The 26,582-nt window shown below is 39.3% G+C and overlaps 4 protein-coding genes across 4 annotated transcripts in view; 3 read left to right on the top strand and 1 right to left on the bottom strand.

Moving 5' to 3' along the window:
* The first annotated feature begins 1,105 nt into the window (after window positions 1-1,105).
* On the top strand, window positions 1,106-3,604 carry LOC144667379 (transcription factor HES-1-A-like). The gene is made up of 4 exons (XM_078528773.1): window positions 1,106-2,090; window positions 2,213-2,308; window positions 2,538-2,631; window positions 2,937-3,604. The coding sequence occupies exons 1-4, from the start codon at window positions 2,028-2,030 to the stop codon at window positions 3,359-3,361; spliced, it is 678 nt and encodes a 225-aa protein (XP_078384899.1). The 5' UTR covers window positions 1,106-2,027; the 3' UTR covers window positions 3,362-3,604.
* A 5,343-nt stretch (window positions 3,605-8,947) lies between these two features.
* On the top strand, window positions 8,948-10,897 carry LOC144667491 (transcription factor HES-4-like). Its single transcript, XM_078528912.1, has 4 exons — window positions 8,948-9,358; window positions 9,489-9,584; window positions 9,816-9,909; window positions 10,232-10,897. The coding sequence occupies exons 1-4, from the start codon at window positions 9,191-9,193 to the stop codon at window positions 10,654-10,656; spliced, it is 783 nt and encodes a 260-aa protein (XP_078385038.1). The 5' UTR covers window positions 8,948-9,190; the 3' UTR covers window positions 10,657-10,897.
* A 3,370-nt stretch (window positions 10,898-14,267) lies between these two features.
* On the bottom strand, window positions 14,268-15,900 carry LOC144628028 (dehydrogenase/reductase SDR family member 6-like). The gene has a single exon (XM_078486078.1). It carries the CDS (start codon window positions 15,809-15,811, stop codon window positions 15,065-15,067), a length of 747 nt encoding a protein of 248 aa, XP_078342204.1. The 5' UTR covers window positions 15,812-15,900; the 3' UTR covers window positions 14,268-15,064.
* A 100-nt stretch (window positions 15,901-16,000) lies between these two features.
* The window catches only part of LOC144629308 (conserved oligomeric Golgi complex subunit 5-like), a 33,153-nt gene continuing 22,571 nt past the window's right edge, over window positions 16,001-26,582 (top strand). Inside the window, exons 1-14 of the mRNA XM_078487535.1 lie at window positions 16,001-16,047; window positions 16,120-16,259; window positions 17,276-17,333; window positions 17,840-17,894; window positions 18,590-18,780; window positions 19,101-19,138; window positions 19,332-19,424; window positions 19,825-19,984; window positions 21,137-21,255; window positions 21,635-21,712; window positions 21,921-21,999; window positions 22,719-22,902; window positions 25,373-25,534; window positions 26,471-26,570. Coding sequence (XP_078343661.1) covers window positions 16,011-16,047; window positions 16,120-16,259; window positions 17,276-17,333; window positions 17,840-17,894; window positions 18,590-18,780; window positions 19,101-19,138; window positions 19,332-19,424; window positions 19,825-19,984; window positions 21,137-21,255; window positions 21,635-21,712; window positions 21,921-21,999; window positions 22,719-22,902; window positions 25,373-25,534; window positions 26,471-26,570 — 1,494 coding nt within the window. The 5' untranslated portion in view covers window positions 16,001-16,010. The remainder of the gene's footprint in view (window positions 16,048-16,119; window positions 16,260-17,275; window positions 17,334-17,839; window positions 17,895-18,589; window positions 18,781-19,100; window positions 19,139-19,331; window positions 19,425-19,824; window positions 19,985-21,136; window positions 21,256-21,634; window positions 21,713-21,920; window positions 22,000-22,718; window positions 22,903-25,372; window positions 25,535-26,470; window positions 26,571-26,582) is intronic.

Genomic DNA, 26,582 nt, shown 5'->3' with positions numbered 1-26,582 from the left:
AGAAAAATTGGTCAATTTTTATGTGACAAATATATTTGTTGACAAGCTGGCGATTTAGCTTTTATGTGACAAATAACAGTTGTCACATACGAAAATCGCTCGTATAGACGACTCGTCGCATAAAATGTGGCAAATATTATTGCGTCAGCATATGTGTTCCCCAATCTCCCAAACTTCCACTAAAGCACCGTGCGTGCGTATCTCTGTGTGTATTTCTGCTGTCCAAGGTCATTACTGGCGCACTCAATTTTGGGTTTACACTATCAAATATTTTTGTCACATAAAAATGTCACATAAATATTGCCCGTGTAAACCCAGAGCTCACAGCTTTATGCAAATAGCAGCGTGCCCCCAATACACTCATTATCAATCAAATCAATACGAATAACTTTGCCCTCTCTTTTCAACAATTACGGTTTCAATACTTGTTAACAGCCAAATATCAACTTTTTTTTACCAATTAATCATAAACCGGCACGCTTGACTAATCGAGCTAAAAACCGCACAGAACTTTTAAATATATTCTTCTCTTCTTCTCGAAATCAAACTAGAGGTTAACTTTTCCCACTCTAGCTATTTGTTGTTCTGCATAAAAAACTTGAATGATCAAGTCAACCGTAGTTTTCAATAGAATAAAGTATCGATTTAACACAGTCGATGATGTGAAATAAAAATGCTTTTGATTGGTGTAAATTAGAAAAGTGCTTTGTTTTTGCAAGTTTGCCTGTTTTCTTACACCCAAGCAAGAATCAAAAGTTTCCATGTTAATTAACATCGATTAATTCATCAACCATAAATCCGCAATGCTCCTCACTCGGTATTTTGACTGTATTGCTCTTCCGAAGGTATACAGCCAGTGTGGATACAAAAATAGTAAAGGTGCTTTTTGTTTTTGAGTTCAACCATGATTTAATTTGCGCTTGATCCTATTTAAAATTCATCCATATTTGATCTGGCCCCTGTGTTTGTGCCTTATTTATTTTCTGTTAAAACTTCAAAACGTTTCTTTTATTATTTTTGAAGCTACTGAAATTTAACCAAAACGGCGAAATTTTTTATGCGCCTTCGATAGAAAATTTCAGTGCACCGGTTGACCAAATTGAGAAAAATAGATTCAATTTGGTCAAGATACTTGTAATTGTCAAGCGTAAATCCGTATTAGTGATTCTATTACGATTATTACAGCAAAACAAATAGAACTCCACCTGGCGCCGTGTTCAATACGTGCTGCACCAAGGGAATGTCGTTTATTTCACATTTAGTTGGCGACTCGTTCTACCGTGGGAAATTTTCACCTTCTTTTGTTATTGAAATGGTGCTTACAAAGCGCGATTTAAGTGTAAAGAAAGATAAACTGATAAAGAACGGGGCAAACAATGAAAACAATACCTGTTATGTTTTATGCAGCACGTGGATTGCAAGAGAACGACTTAAACTTTCTAAAACGGTCAATATAAAACTTATTAGAGGACTTAAAAACTAAAAGCAACGTAGGGAAAAGAGAGTCTAGTTTGATAAAAGCCATAAGAGTGTCGCGTCAATTAAGGCACGTGCTAAAATGGCCTCGATGTCCGATTTCAAGAGCCCGGGATTGTCATTTTGCTTTTGTTTTAAAAGTTTGAATGTACAAGTAGCGCAGCCATAATTATATGAAGTGAATCACGCGCGCCTCAGCCAATCACATTCGCCTGGTCTCACGCTCTTCACGCGCCGCTGAAGGCGGGAAACAATGCAAACGACGGTTATCGTGCGACTCTAAGCGCTTAGCCAATCAGAGGCGACTGTTCCCACGGTTGTGGCTTTGTGTATGAAGCCAGCATTGTTCGGGCAGCAAGCCGATTGTCAGAGGACAGGTGTTTGTAAATAAAACTCATCTAATGTCGGCACACGACCCCGATATTTTCCCACGATTGATGAATATAAATGCGATCGCATCATGCATGTCGGACAGTTCGCGACAAACACTCGCCGAGTCAACATCTCCGACAAACTTCCTTTGGAAAACTCAATCTTAAACTTTCAAAAACATGGCCGTTGAATGCGTAGACAGTGCGATTTATGTTGGCAAGATTCTTTTCGATAGACGAAAGGTAGGCATTTAAATTTATCACTTTTTACCACAACATAAAACGCAAAGTTGTAAAGTTGTAAAAGTTGTAATTGAACTTTTCAAAACTTGTTGCTAAAAGTTTGAATTTTTGTTTCCTTCCAGGCCAAGAAGCCTTTGATGGAAAAAATGCGCCGAGCAAGAATCAACGACAGCTTAAACGAACTTAAGAGTCTTGTATTGGACCTACTTCAAAAAGATGTAAGTATTAATTATTTTACTTCGTAAACATATTTAATTTGGCAAGAAAACCGAAGAAAACCTTGAGACTCCAACCCTTCATAACATTGTTATGATTCATGAACTAAAATGTTAGCTCGAATCGGCATTTTGAGTCATTTGGAAAGTTGATATTACTTTATGTAAATTTCTTTTGCTTTAGTTATAAGTTGAACAACTTTAGCTAAACTTTTTATTCCTTTTTATCCAGGCTTCTCGTTATTCTAAGATGGAGAAAGCGGATGTCCTCGAAATGACTGTAACATACCTTCGAGCAATGCAACGAAAAGACTGTCGTACTGAAGGTAAGGATTCCATGAAATGTTTCTAAATCGCATACAAGTTAGCCGCATAAATAATTAAGTTTCAATTTACTAAAGTGAATGCACTTTTTAGAATTAAAATACAGGAAAGCGTAATTTGTTTAATGCTTCATGAGTTGATTAGAAAAAGTCTTGGTAAATGCTTTAAGGGTTATTTTCTAGAAAACAAAATATGTTGAAATACTTCCCGCTTACTACAAGTCTTCGATGCAAGAATTAGGTTTACTTTTGTAAGTCTCTTTTGAAAGCAAGCTTGAAATCTAACAAAACTTTTCATTTACTTTCAGATCCAAAATCTCTTGCTGACTACAGAGCTGGATTCAATCAGTGTGCAAACGAAGTCAACAGAAATATCATGACAAGCGAAGGAAGCGATCAACTCAGGGAAAAACTCCTGTCTCACTTGGCTTCATTTTGCCATGGTAACGCCACAAGCCGTGTCGCCACGAGCCACGCGCCAGGGATTCCCACCATGACTCCAAGTTTTCCCGCCATGGCACCAAACGCCGTCTGGATCCCTTATCCTTCACCGCCGCCTTCACCAACAGGACAATCAGCGGTTTTGATTCCTGTCACAAGCCCAGTTCAAACAGAAATGCCAAGGATACCATCCCCAGTCAGTCCATCGTTCGCTCACGGACAAAAAGTCTGCCACTCGCCAGCAAGTTCTCCGAGCGCGACGACAAAAACACCGCTTTGGCGTCCATGGTGATTAATAAACACTGAACTGAATTTACAATGCTAAAAAATAAGCAATACAAAACGAGATTGAATGTAATTTTTTTACGCTAATAATTTTGACGAGAGTGACGCAGTTTATCTGTCTCTCGAACGTGTGAAAATCAATGTATATATAGCTTCGAGAAAAGATTTTATTAATGAAAGATGTTTTATATATTACAAATAATTGCTGCCAGGCAGTTTTTAAATAAAGACAGAAATTTGAATATGAAAACTTTGCGTTGTTTGTGCGAACTGGGGTAAACAACCTGTAGAAAGCGAATCTTTTGATTCTAACGATTACAAGAGTAACTAACTTAATTTTTCTTTTGATTAAAAGCTACAAGGTCCCAGTTTAAACCCATTTCAAATCTAAAAAGTGTTTTTTAAATTATTCTACACTCAAGTGCATTTTTACTTTCCATTTTGTCGTTTTAATTTGCGGTCAGTTAAACTGTTTACAAAAACTGAGAAATATCGCAATTGTCCCTCCCCAGCCTTTTGAAGTAAACCTCATTGAACTGACTCTCCCCAGTCCTCTCTCTTTTTGGCCCTTAGAAAAGATGCAGTTTTACGCTCGATTTATCGTTCGCCCCCCAAAACTATTTTCGTCGATTGGTATTAATTAAAGGCCATAAAAGGGAAACACGAGAGGACGTCTCTATATAAGACAAAGCGTCATTTCTCTTCGTTTTCCAACGACGTATGGCCTGCAACAACTTGTTTCCTCCTTCTCGAATTGTTCTACGCTGCAGACCAGTGCTTTTTAACTTCCCACCCATTTAAATTCACGTTCGGTTAATTTTCCAAAATATGTCATTTTGTGTTGATTCGAAGTTCGAATCAGCCCAGGGGCTACGACTAATAACCTACTGTCAAAACAACGCATTAATAGATTATAGAAAGATTGATCAAGTGATTGACGATTGATTGATTGATTGATTGATTGATCAAACGCTAATTGTTCACTACAGGTGTTTGATATGTCCATTTTCACCACGTTTAACGCTGTAGGAACGACTATGAGGATTTATAGCTGTAATAAAGTCTATAATGTCACTGAAATGTCGTTACAAGGTTCACTTTGGCTCTTAACAGTGTATTACCGTTAGCCGATGTTCAGTGGACGTCCAAACAGCGTCAAACACAACATATTTGTTTTTTCCACGCAAAAGCGAACCGATTAATTTGACTTGTCGGTATAACTTTGACAGCTTGCGAGGAGGCTCACCTTTGGCGAGGCCGCTTAAATGAGTCGGTGATCGAGCGAAGCGAGCGGCCTGCGGCGAGTCAGTTGCCGCCGGATCCGGTTTCGCTCGCCGACTTGTGCGCCTGTGTAGTTTTTGGAAAGGCGTGAGATTGCGAGACGACCTCGCAACTTTTGCATTTCCCAAATGCGCGTCCAAGAAATACTCAGGCGCCTGCTACGCAGGCTAACTAGTTGAAGCGTGAGACCCAAAGGTGCGTCTTCTCGCAGGCTGTTATTGTGATTTATTCACATAGGCTGACACCACTTCCAATAAAAGTCTTTCGAAAAACAAAGAATGCGCAGTAACGGCCATGGGTCACATGGAGTATAAAATCTCCCGCTAAATGTTAAATTCTAATCTACTCATAACTGCACGGTTTTCTTTTGAAAAGTTTGAAATCAGGCAGAGACAAACTTAAGATACTTCCTTTCCTTATTAGACCCTATGCAAAGGAATCACTAGAACCGCTGCGGTTTGCAAGTCTGCCGAACGGAGTCCCGTTTTTTCGAAAAAAAAAAAAAAAAAACAACTGTAAAAGCCACAAGATAACACTATCATCCTGGCGTAATTCTCGATACTCGAACCATGGTAGAGCCTTTCATATGCAGCGTTTTTTATATGCAGTGTTTTAGCCAATACGTCCCGTAAAAACATAAACCTATAGAATGAAGTTAAATGCAAAGTGGAAACGGCTTCCGAAAAGGACCTGAAACGGGCGGGGAAAAGTACAAGTAGGCTGGAAAAATTCAGGGATACCCGCAGAGAAAAGGTCTCAAGGCAAGGCCAGCGAACTGCGATTTTGAAATTTAAAAATTAGACGATTTGAGTTGGTAATTTGACTGACAGTTACTGATCGACTGCTGGTTTCCAAGGCGTTACGCCAAAATCACTTGCTATTCAACTGAAAAATAAGCCAACACGTGCTTTGAAAGTTCTTAATAAGTGTTAACTACGGGAAGTTGTAAACTTTATATTGTTGCCGCTGTTTACGTACAATTATGTCGAGGACACGTGTCGAATCGGTTTGTTGTTTCCTTTTTTTTAATACAAGATCCGGTATATCGTTTTGTCATTGCAAGTTTGCAAAGAGGCTTCTGAAATATCAAAATAAGGAAATATCACATATGCATGTGAAATATCACATATGCATGGGTAAATTTAAATGAAACTGTTGAAAGGAATGTTGCTGTTAAGCTTAACACTCGTTAATAAATTTCCCGCTGTTTTTGTTTTGTTTTGCAATTTCAAACAAGTAAAAATCTTTATTACCCTCATACTGCGTGGCAGCGTGTTTTCTAGCCTGGTTATGGCATTGGAATCTCTTCGACTAAGCTTCACAGAACACTTGCTGAAATTAGAAATACGTAATTCTGCGCTCTATAAAAATGATTCGTTACGTTTTCGTTAGTACCTCTCTACCGCGAGCAACCTGTTCCTCTTTTTTTCTCATGTGCACGTGCTTGCACGGGTCTTCCACGCGAGGAAATCGCGTGGGAAGCTAAATAAAACAATTTAAGGCACGCGACCCCGAAAACCGATTCGGCACCCGTGGCTTTCAAATTCTTGAGCCATAGAATTAAAGTATTTCGAAATATTGAGAACAAAATAAAAACTTCTCGAAGACTGCGATGCAATCAAATCGGACATTCGCTTGTCATTCAAAACAATCCTTATGCAAAATTCGGACTATTAGTAATATAATATTGTTTTGATCACGGCATTGGAAAAAGAAATGGCCTCAATAGACTCTCAATAGGCTTATTAATTAGCATCAAGGGTCCATTTGATGAAAACATACAAAATGCTTTTTGGACCAACAACTGTGAAAGGAGGCTCTTGATATAGCCTAAGGGGTGGTCTGCCTTGACAGTTAAAAACGGTTGACATTTAATAATTTTTATAAGAAGGAATGCCTTTGACGAGTTCGTGTTTATGATGGTCTTTCACAAGCCTACAATTCGTTAAAAAAATTGTTCTTAGTTTTATACACTCTATGGGCTATAATAAAGTGACGGAGTACATTCCTCTTTAAAATACTCTTTAAGACAGGAACTTTTGAAATAGTATCTAAGTGTGCGAGGCAGGAAAAACTGAGCTTCACTCAGTTTCACGCCTCATGCAGGAGGTTCTAACTGGGGGTACCTCGATAACACTAAACACTTAATTTTTTGGCTCTGTCCGGCCCTATTCCTCACCCGGGGGCAAGGAACTAAGCAGTAACATGAAACGGTTAAATTTTAGGCATTTTAACACTAACAGTAAAAAAAATCACAGTAACAGTAAATTTTATCCAGAAAGAAACAAAATCGGCTCCAAAAAGGAAAATAGTATTTCGTTAAGTATATCAAGATTTTTTCAACCATTTTCCGACGATTTCCGATCATTTCAAAAGATTTTCGAAGACTTCCGAAGATTCTACAAGACTGCTGAAAATTTCCGAAGACTACCGAAGATGTCCGGAGACTACCAAAGAAGAGACTCAAAGTTCATGAGTGATTTAATTACTGACTTTCGAAAAGCAGAAAAGAATTCAAAATGCTAAAAGACTATGTGTATTTCACGAAAAACCCTCCAACCACTTAACAGTATTTTCTCAGGAAACAGTGAACATTTAAAAATTGGCCAATTTAATGTTCAGTAAACACTAAACATTATGTGGGCTGCTTCGCCATAATTTTGAAGACATTATGCATTTCAGGCTTTTAAACGGACGAAAAGTTGAAAAGAACAAATAAAGGCTAAACTAATGAGGGTTTGCATTAGAGCGGGAGAGCGGGAGAGCGGGAGAGCGGGAATGTTGTTGTTATAATCACTGAGCTGGCAACCAACTAACGTACTTCATCCTGATAAAGAATAACAAAGTATAAGGTAATACGACAAGTAAGCCCAGATGTCATTTCAGCCGAGCGAGATCAAACCACTAGTTGGCCTGGTTACCGGTTACCGGTTACCGATTTCTCATTTGGTATCTAAACTAATATTCTTGATCCAATTTAAAAAAAATCCGTATGGGAGGAATTGACAGGCATTTGCCTAATTTCGATACAGCAAACAAAGCATAAGATCAAAAACAAAATGTATATTTTGCAATTGTTGTTGAAAATAGGTTTTCTTGTCACCTTTGAAAAATTGACAGTGAACGCCGCCTGAAACAGCGGACAGCAGTCCAAAAATAATCGCCCGTCAAGGTCGAGAAATCGGTAGAGTAATGTTTTGCGATCGAGAATTTTTGATCAGTTGAGAACACGTCGTTTTTTAATTAATCTTAAAGAATTAAATTATATTAATTTTAACGGCTCTCTTAAAATGCACGAAAAACTCCTATTCTGTGTACTTAGTTCAGAGTCACGCCGTTTTTTATTTGGTCAACTATTTAAAAACAATTTTAAACAAATTAAAGCAAAAACTCCCAAATACCTAATACCACACATTTTTATTTGGTCGAAACTTAAAAAACATTAACTGCCTTTTTAAAATACCGGAGAAGTTCTGCTCTGTGTACCTAGGTTACTCATGTCTTTTGTGTTCTAAAGGTAGACACGTCGTGTTTTTATCTGTCAAATAATTAAATTAATCTTAACGGCTCTTTCAAAATGCACGAGAAACTCCTGCTCCGTTTACTTAGTTCAGAGTCACGTAGTTTTTTAATAGGTCAAAAACTCCTGCTTGTTTTTAATTGGTCCAGATATATAAAAAAGAACTGCCTTATTAAAATACAGGGGCACCTAGCAGACCGTCGGTGTAAATTCGGGTAATAGTATTTCGTTCCCTAAACTTTTCTGAAGTTTGAAAGTTCAGATAGCGTATCCGAAAAGATACACTTTTCTTAGCGTTTAAAAATAAGGCTTTAAATCGCACAAAAAGGACACTTATAACGTAAAAACGATGTTCCGACACCTATAGTAAAAATTTTTCGTTGGGTGCCCCCGAAAATACTAGAGAAACTCCTGCTCTGTGTACCAAGGTTACTCGCGCATTTTTTTAATTGGTTGAGAAATTAAAATATCTGAGAAACTTCTGCTCTGTTACTCGCGTCCGTCTTTAGACGAAATGACGAAATAACGACAGCGACATGCGGACCATTCTTAGTTGCGACATGACAAGCGTTGAAATTGAGACCGGAGACAGGTATACCTACCCTAACAGGGCCTCACTAAAACCATAGTCTAACTATGCTAAAACTCATAAAATATAACGTGTTTCTTCCGTTTATATCTCGTACTGGTCATTTCTATCTACCCAGTTTTATTCTACTCTGTGGTCTAAGCGAGGATTCCTTGTTAAACATAGGCAAAAAGCGTATAACCCACGTTATTTTAATCACTCAAGTGGCACGTAATTCACGCGCTCTTCACGCGCCGCTGAAGGCGGGAAACAATGCAAACGACGGTTATCGTGCGACTCTAAGCGCTTAGCCAATCAGAGGCGACTGTTCCCACGGTTGTGGCTTTGTGTATGAAGCCAGCATTGTTCGGGCAGCAAGCCGATTGTCAGAGGACAGGTGTTTGTAAATAAAACTCATCTAATGTCGGCACACGACCCCGATATTTTCCCACGATTGATGAATATAAATGCGATCGCATCATGCATGTCGGACAGTTCGCGACAAACACTCGCCGAGTCAACATCTCCGACAAAGTTCCTTTGGAAAACTCAATCTTAAAACTTTCAAAAACATGGCCGTTGAATGCTTCGACAGTGCGATTTATGTTGGCAAGATTCTCTCCGATAGACGAAAGGTAGGCATTTAAATTTGACAAATTTTTCACTTTTTACCACAACATAAAACGCAAAGTTGAAAGTTGTAAAAGTTGTAACTGAACTTTTCAAAACTTGTTGCTAAAAGTTTAAATTTTTGTTCCTTTCCAGGTCAAGAAACCTTTGATGGAAAGAATGCGCCGAGCTAGAATCAACGACAGCTTACATGAACTGAAGAGTCTTGTATTGGACCTACTTCAAAAAGATGTAAGTATGAATATTATTTCACTACTTAAACATTTATTATCCTGGCAAGAAAACTGAGCAAAACCTGGAGACTCCAACCATTCATAACATTGTTATGAATCATGAACTAAAATTTTAGCTCAAGTCGGCATTTTGAGTCATTTGGAAAGTTAATATCACTTTATGTAAATTTTTTCTGCTAAGTCGTAACTTCAACAACTTAAGCTAAACTTTTTATTCCTTTTTATCCAGGCTTCTCGCTATTCCAAGATGGAGAAAGCTGATGTCCTTGAAATGACTGTAACATACCTTCGAGCAATGCAACGAAAAGACTGTTGCACTGAAGGTAAGAATTCCATGAAATGTTTCTAAATCACATACAAGTTAGCCGCATAAATGATTGAGTTTCAATTTACTAAAGTGAATGCACTTTTTAGAATTAAAATACAGGAAAGCGCAAGTTGTTTAATGATTCATAAGTTGATTAGAAACAGTCGTACAAGTCGCCTCTTGGTAAATGCTTTAAGGGTTATTTTCTAGAAAACGAAATATGTTGATATGCTTTTCGCGTATTACAAGTCTTTCTTGATGCAAGATTTAGGTTTACTTTCATAAGTCTCATTTGCAAGCAAACTTGGAATCTGACGAAGCTTTTCATTAACTTTCAGATCCCAAATCTCTTGCTGAATACAGAGCTGGGTTCAATCAGTGTGCAAACGAAGTCAACAGAAATATCATGACAAGCGAAGGAAGCGATCAACTCAGGGAAAAACTCCTGTCTCACTTGGCTTCATATTGCCACGGTAACGCCACAAGCCGTGTCGCCACGAGCCACGCGCCAGGGATTCCCGCCATGACTCCGAGTTTTCCCGCCATGGCGCCTAATGCCGTCTGGATCCCTTATCCTTCACCGCCACCATCACCAACAGGCCAATCAGCTGTTTCCATTCCCGTCACAAGCCCAGTTCAAACAGAAATGCCAAGGATACCGTCCCCGGTCAGTCCTTCTTTCGCTCACGGACAAAAAGTCAGCTTTTCGCCAGCGAGTTCTCCGAGCGCGACGACAAAAACATCGCTTTGGCGTCCATGGTGATCAATATAATAACATTGAACTGAATTTCAAATGCTAGAAAATAAGCAATACAAAACGTCCTTGAATGTAATTTTTTTACGCTAATAATTTTAACGAGAGAGATCCTCTTTATCTGTCTCTCGAACGTGTGAAAATTAATGTATATATAGCTTTGAGAAGAGATTTTATTAATGAAAGATGTTTTATATATTACAAATAATTGCTGCCAGGCAGTTTTTAAATAAAGATTGAAATTTGACTATGAAAACTTTGCGTTGTTTGTGCAAATGGGAACTGGGGTATAACAACTTGGAGAAAGCGCATCTTTTGATTATAACAATTACAAGAGCAACTAACTTAATTTTCCTTTTGATTTCAAAAGGCACATTTTTCTTTTACTGTATGAAAAATTTACTTAAAACCTTTCAATTTATAGTTTAAAACCTTTCAACTCTAAAAAAGTTATCAATATTGGTGTATAATAAATTTTTCTACACCTAATAATTGTATTTTAACTTTCCTCTTTCTCGTTTTAATTCGCGTTCAGTTAAATTGTTTACAAAAAACTGAGAAATATCGCATTTGTCTCTCCCCAGCCTCTATGTAAAGGAAAAGTCGTTGAACTGACTCTCCCCAGTCCTCTCTCGTTTAGCTCATCTCGCGTTTCATTTGGGCCTGAGAAAAGATACAGTTTTACGCTCGTTTTATTTCCGTCGATTGGTAATAATAAAAGACCATAAAAGAGAAACACGAAAGGACGTCTCTATATAAGATAAAGCGTCATTTCTCTTCGTTTTCCAACGGTGTATGGCTTTCAACAACTTGTTTCCTCCTTCTCGAATTGTTCTACACTGCAGCTGCATTTTAACCAACTGCCTATTTGAATCACGTTCGGTTAATTTTCCCAAAATATATCATTTTGTGTTGATTCGAAGTTCGAATCAGCCCAGAGGCTACGACTTATAACCTTACGTCAAAACAACGCATTAATAGATTAATAGAAAGATTGATCAAATGATAAAGATGGGTCGACGAACGCAATTGTTCACTACAGGTGTTTGATATGTCTATTTTGAATGACAAGAATGCGCTCCCATGATGCTTTGCCAAGTACAATGTATACTGTTTCTGTTAGCTGTTCATGGGACTACAAATTCATTGTATCTGTTAACGCGCAGAATTTTCAGCGGACGTTCAAACAGCGTCAGAACACAACATATTTGATATTTCCACGCGCACAAAAGGGAACCGATTAACAATTTAACTTTGACAGCATGCAAGCAGGCTCACCTTTGGCGAAGCCCTTTGAATGAGTCGGCGATCGAAGGAAAACTCAACTTCGAGACCCTGGGAACGAGGTCGAGGAAAACTTAGGAGATACTTTCTTTCCTTATTAGTCCCCCTGCAAAGGAATCAGGAAGGCTTATAGGGTATAAAGGTGAAGGGCTTTCTCTTTTTTGGAAAAATTTAGAAGCCACAAGATAAGACTATCATACAGGCGTAGTTCCCGATTCTTGAACTACGGAACAGCCTTTTATATGCAGTGTTTTAGAATTATCGATATGTCCCGTAAAAACATAAACATAGAAGAAGACTAAATGCAAAGTGGAAGTGGCTCCCGAAAAGGACCTGAGACGAGCGGGGAAAATTACAAGTAGGCTGGAAAAAATTCAGTGATACCCGCAGAGAAAAGGTCTAAGAGCTAGGCCAGCGAGCTGCGATTTTAAAATTTTAAAATAAGACGATTTGAGTTGGTAATTTGACTGACAGTTACCGATCAACTGCTGGTTTCCAAGGCGTTACGCCAAAATCACTTGCTATTCAACTGAAAAATAAGCCAACACGTGCTTCGGAAGTTCATTATAAGTGTTAACTACGGGAAGTTATAAACTTTATATTGTTTCCGCTGTTTACGTACAATTATGTTAGGGACACGTGTCGGATACGTTCGTTGTTCAAAACTTTATTTTTTAATACAAGTGCTGGCTGGATTATATAGAGCTGGATTATCATCGTCAAGTTTGCAAAAAGTTCTTTAAAGAATATATCTCTGTAATAAATATTCACATGGTTAATTTAAATGAAACCGTTGAAAGGAATGTTGCTGTTAAGCTTAACACTCGTTAATACATTTCCCGCTGTTTTTGTTTTGTTTTGCAATTTCAAACAAGTAAAGATTTTTATTACCCTCATACTGTGTGGCAGCGTGTTTGCTAGGGTCGTTGTGGCATTGGAATCTCTTCGGCTAGGCTTCACAGATCACTTGCTGAAGTTAGAAATACCTAATCCTGCGCTCCACTTTTAAGCTGTAAAAATGATTCCTTACTAATTGGTTAGTACCTTTGTACCGCGAGCAACCTGTTCCTTCTTTTTTCTCACGCGCACGTGCACGGGTCGTCCACGCGAGGAAATCGCGTGGGAAGCAAAATAAAACATTCTAAGGCACGCGACCTCGAAAATTGATTTGGCAACCCGTGGCTTTCAAATTCTTGAGCCATAGAAATAAAGTATGTCGAAATATTGAGAACAAAATTAAAACTACTCGGAGTCTACTCGGACATTCTCTTGTCATTCAAAACAATTCTTATGCAAAGTTTGGACTATTACTAATATAATGTTGTTTTGATCACCACATTGGAAAAAGAAATGGCCTCAATAGACTCTCAATAGGCTAATTAATTAGTGTCAAGGGTCCATTTTATGAAAATATAACCGTCGCAAAATGCTTTTTAGACCAACAACTGCGAGAGGAGGCTATTGATATAGGGGTGGTCTGCCTTGGCGGTTAAAAAAGGTTGACATTAATTTTTTAAAGCAATTCCTTTGACGACCCTTTGACGAGTTTTTTCTTGATGGTCTTTCACAAGTTACAATTCGTAAAAAAAAAATTGTTCTCAGATAAATACTCTCCATGGGCTATGATAAAGTGACGGAGTACTTTCCTCTTAATACTCTTTAAGAAAGGAACTTTTGAAATGGTATCTAAGTGTGCGAAGCAGGAAAAACTGAGCCCAACTTAGTTTCGCGCCTCGTGCAGGCTGGTCATTATAGCTTCGACCCCGTACTTGCTAGGCCCCTATAGCCTCTGTGGCTGGCGGTTTAATTGGGGTTACCTACAATTAACGCGTGCGCGAGCAACCGCGAGGGGCCAAGCTTTTCCTTCCCAGACCCCTCGCGGCTTCGCCACTCGTCGCAGCTTCAGGCCGCTTCCTTGCGCGTGCGTAAACACCAACAGAACCGCCAGCTACACAGGCTTGGCGCCTAAACATATTTTTTTAATTAATTGAAAAAATAAAACTATCAAGAAGCCTGTCTGTAGGGTGGATATATTCAACAGAACGGACGAAATCAGACAGAGGTAGTGTGGACTACGGATATGTAGCCAATTTTTCTGCAAATACACAACTGGAAAAGTTAAAAAATGTGAATAAAAGTGCTTCTTTACCTTTTGATCAAAAACCACTGCAAGAAGTAAATAGATTATGGTAAGTGTGGCTGCCTGAAAAGATAATGAAGCAAGCAGGAGGGTGGGGGTGGGGGGTCTGCTCCGTCGTAATCTTTGAGAAAATATACATTTTACCTTTTTGAAAACTCTCTTTTCCCACATTAACAAATAGAGGACACAATTCTGCCAAGGTTACAGGCTAGTATTTAATAGCTTTTTACTCTGATTAACAAATTTATAAATTGTCACCAATCAAATATCAGGTTAAATACAGCAAGTTGGCTACAATCCTATTACAGGTTTGGATTTTAATATCATCTGAGACGCTAACAAAGCATGTTTTACTAAAGAGTAAAGCACTGTCAGACTGAAAAGATTATGTGAACTTAATCACTGCAGGCAAGGGTTTGTTACACGGCTTGTGAGCAGGCTCATGTGTGGGTCACATGCGTGTGCCTTGTTGGCCCAGTTTACTCACACATGTGATCCCAGACTTGATCAGGGGTGCTCGACCTGTAGCCAAGTCTACCTTCCAATCAGAGCTGAGTTATACATTGTATGACCATGTCTATACTTATGCACTCTCATTCACTCAATCACTCAAAATAATAAAATATTATTCTAATGAATATCATTGTCCCGAATATATATTATTTCCACAATCAAGTTAGCTGGAATTATCATTCTTGAGCCCAATCATTCACAAAGTTTAAAGTACCTACACTATATAAGAAGAAAGAATATCTCTGATAGTTGACTTGGGGCTTTGCCCCTTGCCAACTATCAGCCGATAGAAACCTAAAGCCTCTGGGTGGGTGGGGAGGGGGTTCTCCTTATACAGGGAGGCCTGGGCCTAAAAAGTACCTTTTTCAGGTTGTTGGTACATAAAAGGGAAGGGATTTCTCTTCCCCCACCCTCAGGCTTCAAGCTTTTCAGTCGAATAATAATTATCGTTTTACATTTAAAGTCAAAAAGAGCTAATATTTAACTAAGCATCCACCCTCCATCAATGATGTGCTCACACCCCGTCATGTAAGGCGCCTCATCTGACGCCAGGAACACGGCTAGCTTTGCGATTTCTTCAGGTGTTCCAAGACGCCCTTGTTTCTGCCGAGCAAGGAATTTCTTCATAGCCTCTTCTGGATCTGGGGCGCTGTTGATTCGTTCTCGCAAGGAAGGGGTGTCCACAGTGGCCGGGCAAATGGCATGGGTGCGAATCCCTTGAGCTGTGAAGTCGGCCGCCAGGGCTTTCGTGAAGCCGATCACGGCACCCTTTGTTGCGCTGTAGACAAATCGGTTCGGCACTCCTTTAATACTTGAAGCCACAGACGCCATGTTTATGATGACTCCTCCACCCTGAGCTAACATGACTGGAAGAAATTGCCTCGTCAAACGATACATGCCCTTCACATTAACATCGAACGACAAGTCCCAGTCTTTTTCCTCGCAGTCCAAGATCGTTCCATTATGAACGATCCCCGCGCAGTTGTAAAGCACGTCCAGCTTCGGGAATTCTTTAACGAGTGCTTTTATCCCATCGTAGTCGGTGACATTTAGAATCTTGGTTCGTATTCCGTCAACGGAGTCGAGCTCGGCGAGTTTTTCGCCATTAACATCGGTGGCTAAAACATTAGCCCCTTCTTCGGCGAATGCTTCGGCGACAGCGCGGCCGATTCCTTGTGCTGCTGCAGTAACGAGGATTTCTTTCCCTTCCAAGCGTCCGGGTGCCATTTTGTGGATCGAAAGACAAAGCTTTACTTTTAAAATACTAGAAACAAGATTGCGTGACTTGTTGCTTCGACAAACGTGTTGTGATGCACGAGAACTTCATGTGACCTCACTGCTTGTCAGCGGATTTCTCACGAGAGAAATCCTGGGTGTGTATGCGTCTTGTGATGTCTTTTTTTGCGTGTTATTCAAAGAATCCAAGATGGAGGCCAGCTTGGAAAAGTTACTTCAAGATGACGGTAGCCATTTTCAGTTGTTTTTGTACCTTTTTCGAAAGAGAAAACGTTAATCTATTTGTTATATTATTCCAGAAACCTTCAAGCAATTCTTGGACGAGAATTTTGATGACAGAACTTATGCAAACAACATAATTCAAGGCCGAGCGATAAGTGAATCACTTGCCAGGTTGGCAGACGGTATAAACCTTTTGGACAAAGAACTTCACAGCCAGGTTTGTTATTTTGTTACCATAAAATTGCTACAGTAACATTTTAGTTAAAAACTGGATTCTCCTCTCTTGAAACTTCTTAAAATCGTCGTGTTTGCTACTTACAAGTTCCACATAAAATCTGCATAATTACAGTACATTACACGTAATGCTAAGCTTATATTTTTAAATGTATATAAAGCCAAGTTTAGTAGTTTGTGGTGTTTGAATTTTTGTCTTGCAAACTTGACACATCTGTGGAAATATATTCTGAGATGTGAAGGTGTGCTTGAAAGTTTACATGTACAAAGCTTGCAGTTGTGTGTTTTGTTTTCTGCTGAGGCCATCCCAATAAAATGTTTCGTTTCCCATCGCCCGACCGACCCGTTTTTTTCGAAAAGTAAAAAAAAAAAAAATCCAGATTGACTTGTCAAAGAAGTAAGTACTTCGATTTACAAGCACACGATCTTGTTTTATTAACAACAATTGGTATGATGTGATGTCTTTGTCTTTAATAAACATCGATACTACGTTATTTAAAGGAATAACGAACGAAAAGACCACGTTTTCTAATTGACTTTGTAATCAGGCTTTCTTGCTTAGCAGCCCGGCCTTTTCTGGAACCCAGAACCCTTCAAGTGATTTTTCTTTTTTTTTTTTTTTTGCCCGACCGACCGACCCACCATCACAAGAGACGGGGCGATGGGAAACAAAACATTTTATTGGGATGGCCTGATATAAAAATAAATAAATAAATAAATAAATGACTTTATTTAAGCGTCAGAGTATTGAGCACTACTGTGTTAATTGTGGGCACTGTAAAAAAGGAAAGAAACATTGTAAATAGAACAGAAATTTGTTAGAAAAACCCAACTGGCAGAAGGTTGACCCATTGGTGGAGGAGTTGAATTCGGGGCAACCAAACACAAATCCATCCAGTGGCAGGGAGCAGGATTTGAACCCGGGACATCCAGATTTAAAGTCCAGTGCCCTAACCACTAGGCCACACTCTCCTTCATGGTCTCTTATTTATTTTATAGGTAGTAGAACATCATGAAGATCTATTACAACAGGCAACAGGAATTGAAACATTGGAGGGTTCGTTGTTTAAATATTGCTGTGTTATGTTGTACTATCAAATGTCAGTTAAATATTTCAAAAACAAAATCTGCATTTTTGAAGTGGTGCCCAATAACATGTACAACCTGACTTGCAGTTTCAGTGGCACCATTACCAGGTAAGAGCCATTCCATTTTATATCCACACTGCCCCTGTTGACAAGTTTTTCCGAAGGGGCTTTGAAAATCATTTCTGAGGGGGTAGCTCTGTTGACATTCTTTGATCTTTCAATTATTTCCAAAAGGGGTAGGCAAAAAGTTGGCTTTCTTCTAGTGGGTTTAAGAAAAGCCAGGTTGTTTCTGTGAGGGGGCATCATGTTAGCACTTTAAATGATCTTTTTTTCTTAGGGGGGAAATTTTGATTAACCTCATCAACTTGGGAAGTAGGGGGGTGGATATAAAATGGATTGGCCCCAAGTAGCTACACCTCTGTACTTAAAAAAAATGCTCTTGTCACTTACTCATCATCACTTTTTTACATGTTAGGTGTTCTTCAGATGATGCAAACCAGAATCAACTCACTAAAAGCTTCAGTTGAAAGGTAAGTTAATAAGTTACTGATTAGTTAGTTGTTAAAAAGTAGACAACAAACAACTAATGAGAACATGTAAGGTAAAGTCTGCATTTGAGCCTTGTGGCTCATCAGGCTGGAGCTTATCCCGATTTTCATAGCATCAAGTGACAAGGAGTATTTTTACTCCTTCCTGGATAGGATGCTAGTCTGGGTTTACCCCCAGCATTAAATTTGCTTGTAGCCATTTATACCCCTGGGTGGAGAGAGGCACTATGAAAGTTACCGGTAAGTATTTTGCCCAAGAACACAATGCAGTGACCCCGGCCAGGGTGCAGTGGGAATTCTGACCACCTGATCCAGAGTCTATGTATGTAGCCAGTAGCCATGTTAAAAATGCAGCTAAACTCCTTCTGATATCTGGTCTATTTTAAGTATGAATCTCTGCACAGTTTTAGCTCTTTAGGCATGATAAGTTGTTGTTATGTAAAACTATTTTGTGGGAGTATGTAAGTCATTAATATTATTATGATCAGCACAAGTTCACAGATAAGCTACACTCACACATTTGAAAATTTGGAAATTGTGTGTTATGATTTCAAAGAAATCAAAGTTGAGTCTTGCATATTTTGTTTTATCAACTGAAATTGTTTCAAAGCATGTTGTCAGTCAGTATTGTACACAAGACATGTATGTTATGATTGATAGTTCTCTTTTAAAATCAGAATACAACAGCATGTTGTTGAACCATATTTCAAGATAAGATCAAGAACAGCCCAACTTCGTAGGCTTCAGGAAGCATGTGATATCTTAAGAAGAGTCATAAGAGTTATTTACCTGACGAAGCGTCTTCAAAGTCAACTTCAGGGTGGAGCCAGGGAGATTACCAAAGCTGCTCAGAGTCTAAGTGAACTTGGTAATGTATATATACAGTGTAGCCATATATTGTTTTGTCATATGTTTGTATTATAGGAACATTAACGTTACTACTTTATAAAATGTAGATTGAATAGTGTTGGTTACTGTGATCTGATTAGCTTAAAAAATAGCTTTCACACTTAAAAAGTGGTTTCACTTTTTCGTCAGTCATCTCATCAGTCAGTCAGTCAGTCAGTCAGTCAGTCATCAGTCAGTCAGTCAGTTGATCAGTCAGCACATAAGGCTGTAAAATCTATTTTAGTCGATGATTATTTTTTAATTTATCTGAGACGTTTTGCGTCTGAACTTGTGTTTTAGATTATCTTGTTCAAGGAGCAGACCTTTCTGGAATCCAGGTAACATTTTAGAGTTGGTCATTTCCATAAGTTATTAATCAGAATTTTCCTAACCACAGCAGCAAACCACAACTTTTGGCCATAGTATTAACTGCACTAGCTAGCACCTAAAATGTGTGAACGGCCTCCTTTTCTATTCTTCCTGTTTCCTGAATTAATTTTATTTCTCATTTCCAAAATTTGAACATTTCAGGCTGTAGAAAATGACTTAAAAGTTGCTGCCAAGGCAAGAAAAGAAGTTGAAAACCAGGCACAGAGAATGTTAGCACAAGGCATGGAGACACAGGTACATAATTTGGCCCCTTGTATTCACAATAAAGGACATTCGCGCTAATTGTTTATGCGCATCCTTACTGCGCACGTAATTCATGTCGCAACGTCACGACACAACATGCACGAGTGCGCACGCACTTTTGTTGACGATTACCTACGTTTTTCGTAAAAATGAAAAAATCTATCGATTAAAAGTTCAATTTTTTTGGTCCCACGTACGTTCGAATGCCTCTTTTTGAGCTTTTCCTTTTGCTGTACGACGGTTTCAAATACCACTTTCAGGGTTAAGTCTTACAAAAAGTTGGCAACACTAGAATTTTTTCACGCAACAGACCCACTTTTACAAAATATGACTAAGATCATTTGCCTCTTTTTTCTTGTATTTACATATTAAAATCCTATTTTTAATGCAGAATCAAACCCAAGTAGCCACTGCCCTGCAAGTTTTCTACAACCTTGGCTCGTTAGTAAGCACTGTGAGTGAAGTGGTTAACAAGGTCAGGGATAACTTGAAAAGTGGCGTGAAGGAAGCCTTGGATCCTAACACACTGTCACAGGTTCAGCCAATTACAGGTATATGGAATCCCAGTGGAACAAATTACTGTACAGCACTGGGGTATATATCAATCAATTCTTGTCTTGCCCTTGGGCTCATAAGGCCATGGTCCAGGGCTCGAGACTAACTTTTAAGCTAACTAGCCTTGTGGCTAGTGACAGCTTTGATTTCACTAGCCACAATCAATTTTTTACTAGCCAGGACTTGTTTTCATTTTTTTTTTACCAAGCCACCTGAGTAAAAAGCCAATGGATAAAAATTGGACAAAATTGGTTTTTCTTCACAAACATTAGAACATTGCGCCATTTCAATACGCAATCCATGGAAAGTCTGTCTTCCATGGAGGCAAAAACTTGCGTTTTGATGGAGGCACTTTGCTGTCTTCATTGGGTCTTTTCTCGCTCTTTTGCTCCTACTCGCCGCAGAATGAACTCGTGTATCCATCGGAACCGCATCTTACACGTGTACATGAAAGCTTTCTTTGAAAGTGTTAACGTATGCGACCTCTCATCCTCGTTGTTTATGCAAACTTACCCAATCACTGATTAACGTTACAACCTACATTAAAATCAATTTCCCAGGCCAGCTAGAAATTAGCAGAAACAGTTTTCTTTCATTTGCTCTTCGGTAACTTGTAACTTCGGTATCTTGTCCATATTCTTTCTAATTGATATAATAGTATTATGTCAACAGTGTACAAGTTTTGTTAGCGCTGTTCTCTCAGAGTCAATTTCAATTTACGGTTTCTTTTCACAAAACCGCCTGAAATTTCCACTAGCCATTTTGGCTAGTCAAAGCCCAAACTCTACTAGCCAAAACTGCATTTCTAGTAGCCTTTGGCTAGTTGGCTACCGTTAGTCTCGAGCCCTGATGGTAGTCCTGGGGTGGTGGTTTGATTTACCTGGTCAGGAATGGGAGGGGGGGGGGGCTACAGTGAATGTTACTTTAAGTGTTGCTTCACTGGGAGAGACTCTCATGGGGAAGGGAGGGGATATTTATCAGGAAATTTGAATTTAACCCCCGAAAGGAGAAAGGAGACCAATCCGGGCATGGCTCAAGCCATTCTAAGACAGAAACACAATATTATGAGCAATAATGGTCAACTAAAATGACAATTCAATCTTTTTTTGTGTGATGTTTGTTACTGATTCTTATCTTCAATCCCCCAGGGGCTGGTGGTCCTGGACGTGCAGCAATGCCTACTCCAGGGAACACTGCAGCATGGCGAGCCACTCTGTGGACCCGTTTGGAACAACTCATGGACTCAATTTATTCTGCATGTGGCCAGGTACAACTGTGCACAGTTTTTGTTCACCAGAATTCATGTGGGGGGAGGGGTATGTACTTCCCACTTCCTGTTCCTTTGCACTTCTGGTTCCCGCACTTTCCATTGTTGTTCCTTCCTCTTTGTTTTTTATCTATTGCAAAATATTACACAATGTTACAAATGTTTCTTCTGTCTCTGTAGGTTTCCACCCTCCCACCTCCTGTATTTTTCCCGTCCCCTTTTCTCCCAGGTTTTCAACTCCTTTTCCCCCACCACATTCATGTTGTCGTGTCAGTTTTCTTCCTCACTTGCTCAATTAATGGTTGCATCATAGGTGTTATTCATTAGTCAAATGTTTCAAACTCGAACTAATTTAAAGCGTGTTTTCTCTATTGTAAAGGTGCATCATCTTCAAAAAGTTTTGGCGAAGAAACGTGATCCTGTCACACATGTTTGCTTTATGGAGGAATTGGTGAAGGTAGCACTTTCATGTCGTCAGTTTTAAATTTACGATCGGATTAAAAAAATTTGACTTTTTCACTAACTTTTGATGTAATGTATATGAAATAATTCATATATGAACTGCGGATGGATATGAAAGTGATAAATGATCATCGCAGTGAATTTCACTGCGATGATCATTTATCACTTTCACTAACTTTTGACGGCCTTTAACTTTGCCACAGGAAGGAAACACTTGTATTGCCTCATTTTGGGACTCAGTGACGTCAATTTTGACTCAGGAATTTGCACAGTCAGCCCAAGGTTAGTTGAGTGCATGTTCACTGCAGGCTAACCATATATACCCAGGCTGCATTTAGCGGATATTCATGTTTGCTAACAACAGTAGGGTAGTGTGTCTTCTTAAAAGTAGCAGCAACATTTTATACATAAACAATGATGATTTTATGAATCAAAGTCTAACCTGTTCAAACCTGTTTTGTGTATGGCTAGTGTCTATGTAGTGTTTTTTTACTGCTATTTCAGTAGACACTTAAATAAAGGTTTCATTTATTCATTCATTTTATTGGTAAATTTTCATTAGTTAAGGACTTTCTCAATAGCTTTAGCTCCCAGGGAGAAGGGAAACTCTCATATTCAAGTGACGGGGATGCTTGTTAGAGGTGTAACAAAAATAAGTCTCACTTAGGGTGCTCAAGATAGAACACCTACCGGTATGTTATTAGCCATCAATGAAACAGAAAACGCTGTAAATCTTTGGTGGTGGTCTAGAGTGAACAAGGCATGAAAATGCTATCTTTTAGGCCTTTAGGAAATTAAACCAGATTTCCCAACCAACATCCCCTTCCCTTTCATATGGGACTCTCCGGGCTGTATCCCAGAAGCGCTTGGCAACAAAGTCAATTTTAAACAAAAAGGTTAGTGGTGCATAGCGTAGGTACATGTATGTAAAGTAAGTTTGGGATGATTTTAATTAATTAACTCTGACAGTAGTTTCCTTTTTCTTTTTTTTTTTTTTGTAGCTTCAACCTTCTTGAAGCAAGCATTTGAGGGAGAGTACCCTAAATTGCTTCGACTGTACAATGATCTGTGGACTCGCCTACAACAGTTTAGTAGCGCGACAAATGTACCTTCTGCTGCTCTTGTGCCGCAAATGGAGCCTTCTTTCGGTCTATTTCCAGCCTCTGAGGATGAATTTAGTATAAGGTAGGTTGTACTTGGATAAAACTCGAACAGGAGTTGAAAATCTCGTTTTTGTTTGAGCGCTCATTCTCAATAACTCTTGTCAACGTTTGCGCACTCTTGTCAGATTTGTGTCTTGTTTGTGTGTTCCAGTGCGTTTGCCAAAACTATCTGTATAACAAGTTATTGCTGGTTTTCACTGTCACGCAATCAAAAAATAAATTCGAAACCATTCAACTACAGAAGCTATGAATTTCAAATACAGTGTATTATAGACGATAAATAGATAATAAATTTCTCCAAGTTTCAGGTCTGTGCGGTGTACCGTTCGCGAGTTATTTTCCGAACCTTTCCACGCAAATTTATAAAGCTTAGTATGGAGATGCCATAACTGTGTCCTTCCGAGGGACACAAATATGGCCGCCGTGATGTCAGAGAAACCATCTGGAACTCAATTCTGTTTACAAAAGCGGCAATCTTTGGCTCATGAGCTAGTACAGTTTCACATAAACACCACTTATTATATCTGAAATGTTCAATCTGCTGAAAATGGAAAGGAAAGGCCTTTTTTCAAACAAAACAGCTTTGTCACGGCACTCAGCTTGATGTCACATACGACGGGGAACTGAAATATTCAAAATGCTCTGTTTAAAAAACGAATGACACTATCGATCTGGAAATTTGCAAAAAGATATATTTTTAGTTTATCTTACGTCTAATGACAACAAAAATTTAGGGCCTGTTTACATGGAAGGCGGGTGCCCCGGCTAACCGAGTTACCCGGCTAACCGAGCTACCCTGGGCGAGCCAACTTTTCATACGTTTCTTTAGAGAACGCATCGAAGCGTTTACATGCAAGACGGGAAACCCGCCTTGCCGGGGCACTCGGTCTGCTTGCCCGGGGCACCCTTCTAGGCGGGATAGCTTTTTGCCATGTAAACGGTTATGCCCGGGCTATCCCGGCTTGCCGGGATAAGTCTTCGCGCGTGTTCTTAAATTAAATTTGAAGTTAATGGCATAAAATGTATAAATTCTGAACCCAAACAGTGCTATTTGCCCAAAATTAGATCAAATTAGTTTTATCTGTAGGCTGGAAATTTTTTCTTTGAGCAACAGCTAATTAATTCGAAATTTTCGTAGGAATGATTATCCTAACTCACGAAACAACAAATTTAATTTCAATTTGGCGGCCAAAGACTGTTGAATTTCGATTGAATTCCTCCATAAATGGACGTACTTAAGTTCTAAGTGCTTCCACATCAAAATAAAACAGGTTTGAAGACGGCTTGTCTTGATTATTTAGTAAAAAGTCATATTTTTCTTCAATCGTTTGAAGTTACATGGTTTTCCCACGCTGTGTCACGCTTCAATGACTCTGTCTCAACTCGGGTAGAAGGGCTGTGAATTCCGCTGCATGTAAAGGCGGGCTATGTTTCTTCCCTTCTAGCCGAGTAACTCGGTTAGCCGGGGCACCCTCCCTCCATGTAAACAGGCCCTTAGGGCCTAGTGAATTTTGATTTCATAATTTTATGACGTCAACATGAAAACGTAACGTGAAAACCAATAATTATTACGGATAACTGTGCGAACTTGAAAGCAATAGAAATTTTCTTGATCGTGAGGAATACACACTTTTCGAGTCAGGAATGCACCTGTTTTTTTTTTTTTTGTCGGATAGAAACTGCAGCAAGCTACACTGTGCGCGACGACCCCGAAAGGTGAATGCGTAGAAGTAGAGAACCTCTGCATGTGTTGAATATGACAACAAGAAAAACATGATTTCTTAAGGTGCCTTTTCATTTAAACACATACAAGTTAGAGCTAACTCTACACAAAATATATTTTAAGAGAATCCTCGATTTATGTGAAAACAACAACAACAACAACAAAAAACGGGACAAAATCAAATGATCTAAAAAAGCGCACGAAAAAAAATTCTCTATGTGCAGAAGAGAAACGTGTAGATGTCGTAGGTTTTTTTCTAAATTCTAAGGAATAACAAAATCACTAATTTGTCATTCGGGCAAGTCGCGTAGCCTGAACGTTTCTATCCGACAGCATAATTTTTTGGTAAGCAAAAATTAATAGCAAACATAAGTCAGAGAGTTTAATGGCAAATTTGGACGAAAACAGATGTAGTACAGTATCTGCGCCCAAGAGAAAGAGGAAGTTTGTCAAGAAAATAGCTCTGCACATGCATGCGTTATAAAAGTTGAACGTGAAATCGCCAAACCTGGTACAAGGTAGCCACTTATGCAGACGTTCTTTGGGTTCGTGGGGGAGGAACACACGGGGAGCCGAAAAAACGCCTGCGCAGGAGGCTAGGTACGAGGACCAAAGGGGTGGACAAAAGGCTGCTTAGTTTCTGGCCAAATCAAAACGGAGACGTTTGAGAACGCATGCATGAGTGTGAATGAAGCCAGAAAAGAAGTTGCACAGTTTGAAAGCGTGAAATTGATGAGCTAATCAATGTTTAATTCCATTCTAATCTCAGTCCCGAGCAAGCACTGAAGAACAGCCTTGCCCCGTTTGAGAATGCGTACCTGTCAAGATCTTTATCCAGGCTGTTTGATCCCATTAACTTGGTGTTTCCATCTGGTGCACGCAATCCTCCATCCAAGGAAGAGCTGGCCAGTATCGCAAAGACAATTGGCAGGTAAGAATTAAAATTAAGACCGCTATATGCTGGTTGCGTTGCATAGGTTGCGTTACACAGAGAGTTTAGCCTGTCACGTAATCTTTGTGGCGAGTCACGCGAGAAGGGTTCGTGTCGAGCCCACTAGCAGGGCAGAGAGTGGAGAAAGAAAGAATGTAAAATGGATGTAAATTGGTGTCAAATTGTCCAGACCTCTGTCGATTTTGTTGTAACTTAATTTTGATCCCTAGTTCTTGGTTCAATTTAAATTGTGGATTTCTACATCAGTTTCATTTGGGAGTTTGGCTAGCATCATATGATAGTAAGACAACTTGGAGATTCTTCTGCTAAATTTCCTGTGAGGAACATGTTAAAAATGGGAATAAATGAATACAATTGGAACAAATTATAGGGGAATCAGCAGTGGCAAATTCAAGAAGTGGCTATTCGTTGACTGTTTCCACATAAATTGGAATTTAGAAGTGTTTGTAGAGGGAGGAAAACCTGAAAACCCGGTGAAAATCCTTGGAGCAAGGACCAGAACCAACAACAAACTCAACGCCACTTATGACGCCTGGTACGGGATCTAAACCCGGGCTGCAAAAGAATTATTTCCTTGCTCCTCGCTGTCACATTTTATCTCTTTTTTTGTCACAGCAGAACTGCTTTGCAAAAGTCTTCTTCAGTCTAACTATTGGCTTATTTCACACGTCACCATTTCATTACCCTTAAGCAGCATTCACACGACAAACTAAATTTCACAAACTGAAGTTTGTGTGTGTGAACGACACAACAACAGTTGGCAAACTGTTGGTGAGAACAGAGACAAGTTCTACTTGTTGGCCGTTGCTGCGTCGTTCACACACACCAATTTGAGTTTGCCAACACGAGTTTACCATTAGTTTGTCGTGCGAAGGCCTCCTTACCTATCTTTGCTATGTTGTTTAACCATTTTAGTGAGCTGAGCGTGGCCAGTGTTGATGTGGGACTGACGATAACTGTAGCGAGAAATGTGGCTAAGACGATACAGCTGTACACTGCAAAGTGTGAACAACTGGTAAGGCACATT

The sequence above is a fragment of the Oculina patagonica genome, chromosome 10, assembly GCF_052425735.1.
Source record: "Oculina patagonica isolate OP01 chromosome 10, crgOcupat, whole genome shotgun sequence".
NCBI lineage: Eukaryota > Metazoa > Cnidaria > Anthozoa > Scleractinia > Oculinidae > Oculina > Oculina patagonica.
Note: the sequence above shows the minus strand (reverse complement) of the source record. Positions and strands in the feature narration are given on the sequence as shown.

Excerpts from the sequence above, each read along its gene's own strand:
- LOC144667379 (XM_078528773.1), top strand. The coding sequence starts at position 2,028 with ATGGCCGTTGAATGCGTAGACAGTGCGATTTATGTTGGCAAGATTCTT. Across the intron at positions 2,091-2,212 it reads TTCTTTTCGATAGACGAAAG|GCCAAGAAGCCTTTGATGGA; the intron begins GTAGGCATTTAA and ends GTTTCCTTCCAG. Across the intron at positions 2,309-2,537 it reads TGGACCTACTTCAAAAAGAT|GCTTCTCGTTATTCTAAGAT; the intron begins GTAAGTATTAAT and ends CTTTTTATCCAG.
- LOC144667491 (XM_078528912.1), top strand. The coding sequence starts at position 9,191 with ATGCGATCGCATCATGCATGTCGGACAGTTCGCGACAAACACTCGCCG. Across the intron at positions 9,359-9,488 it reads TTCTCTCCGATAGACGAAAG|GTCAAGAAACCTTTGATGGA; the intron begins GTAGGCATTTAA and ends GTTCCTTTCCAG. Across the intron at positions 9,910-10,231 it reads AAAAGACTGTTGCACTGAAG|ATCCCAAATCTCTTGCTGAA; the intron begins GTAAGAATTCCA and ends ATTAACTTTCAG.
- LOC144628028 (XM_078486078.1), bottom strand. The coding sequence starts at position 15,811 with ATGGCACCCGGACGCTTGGAAGGGAAAGAAATCCTCGTTACTGCAGCA.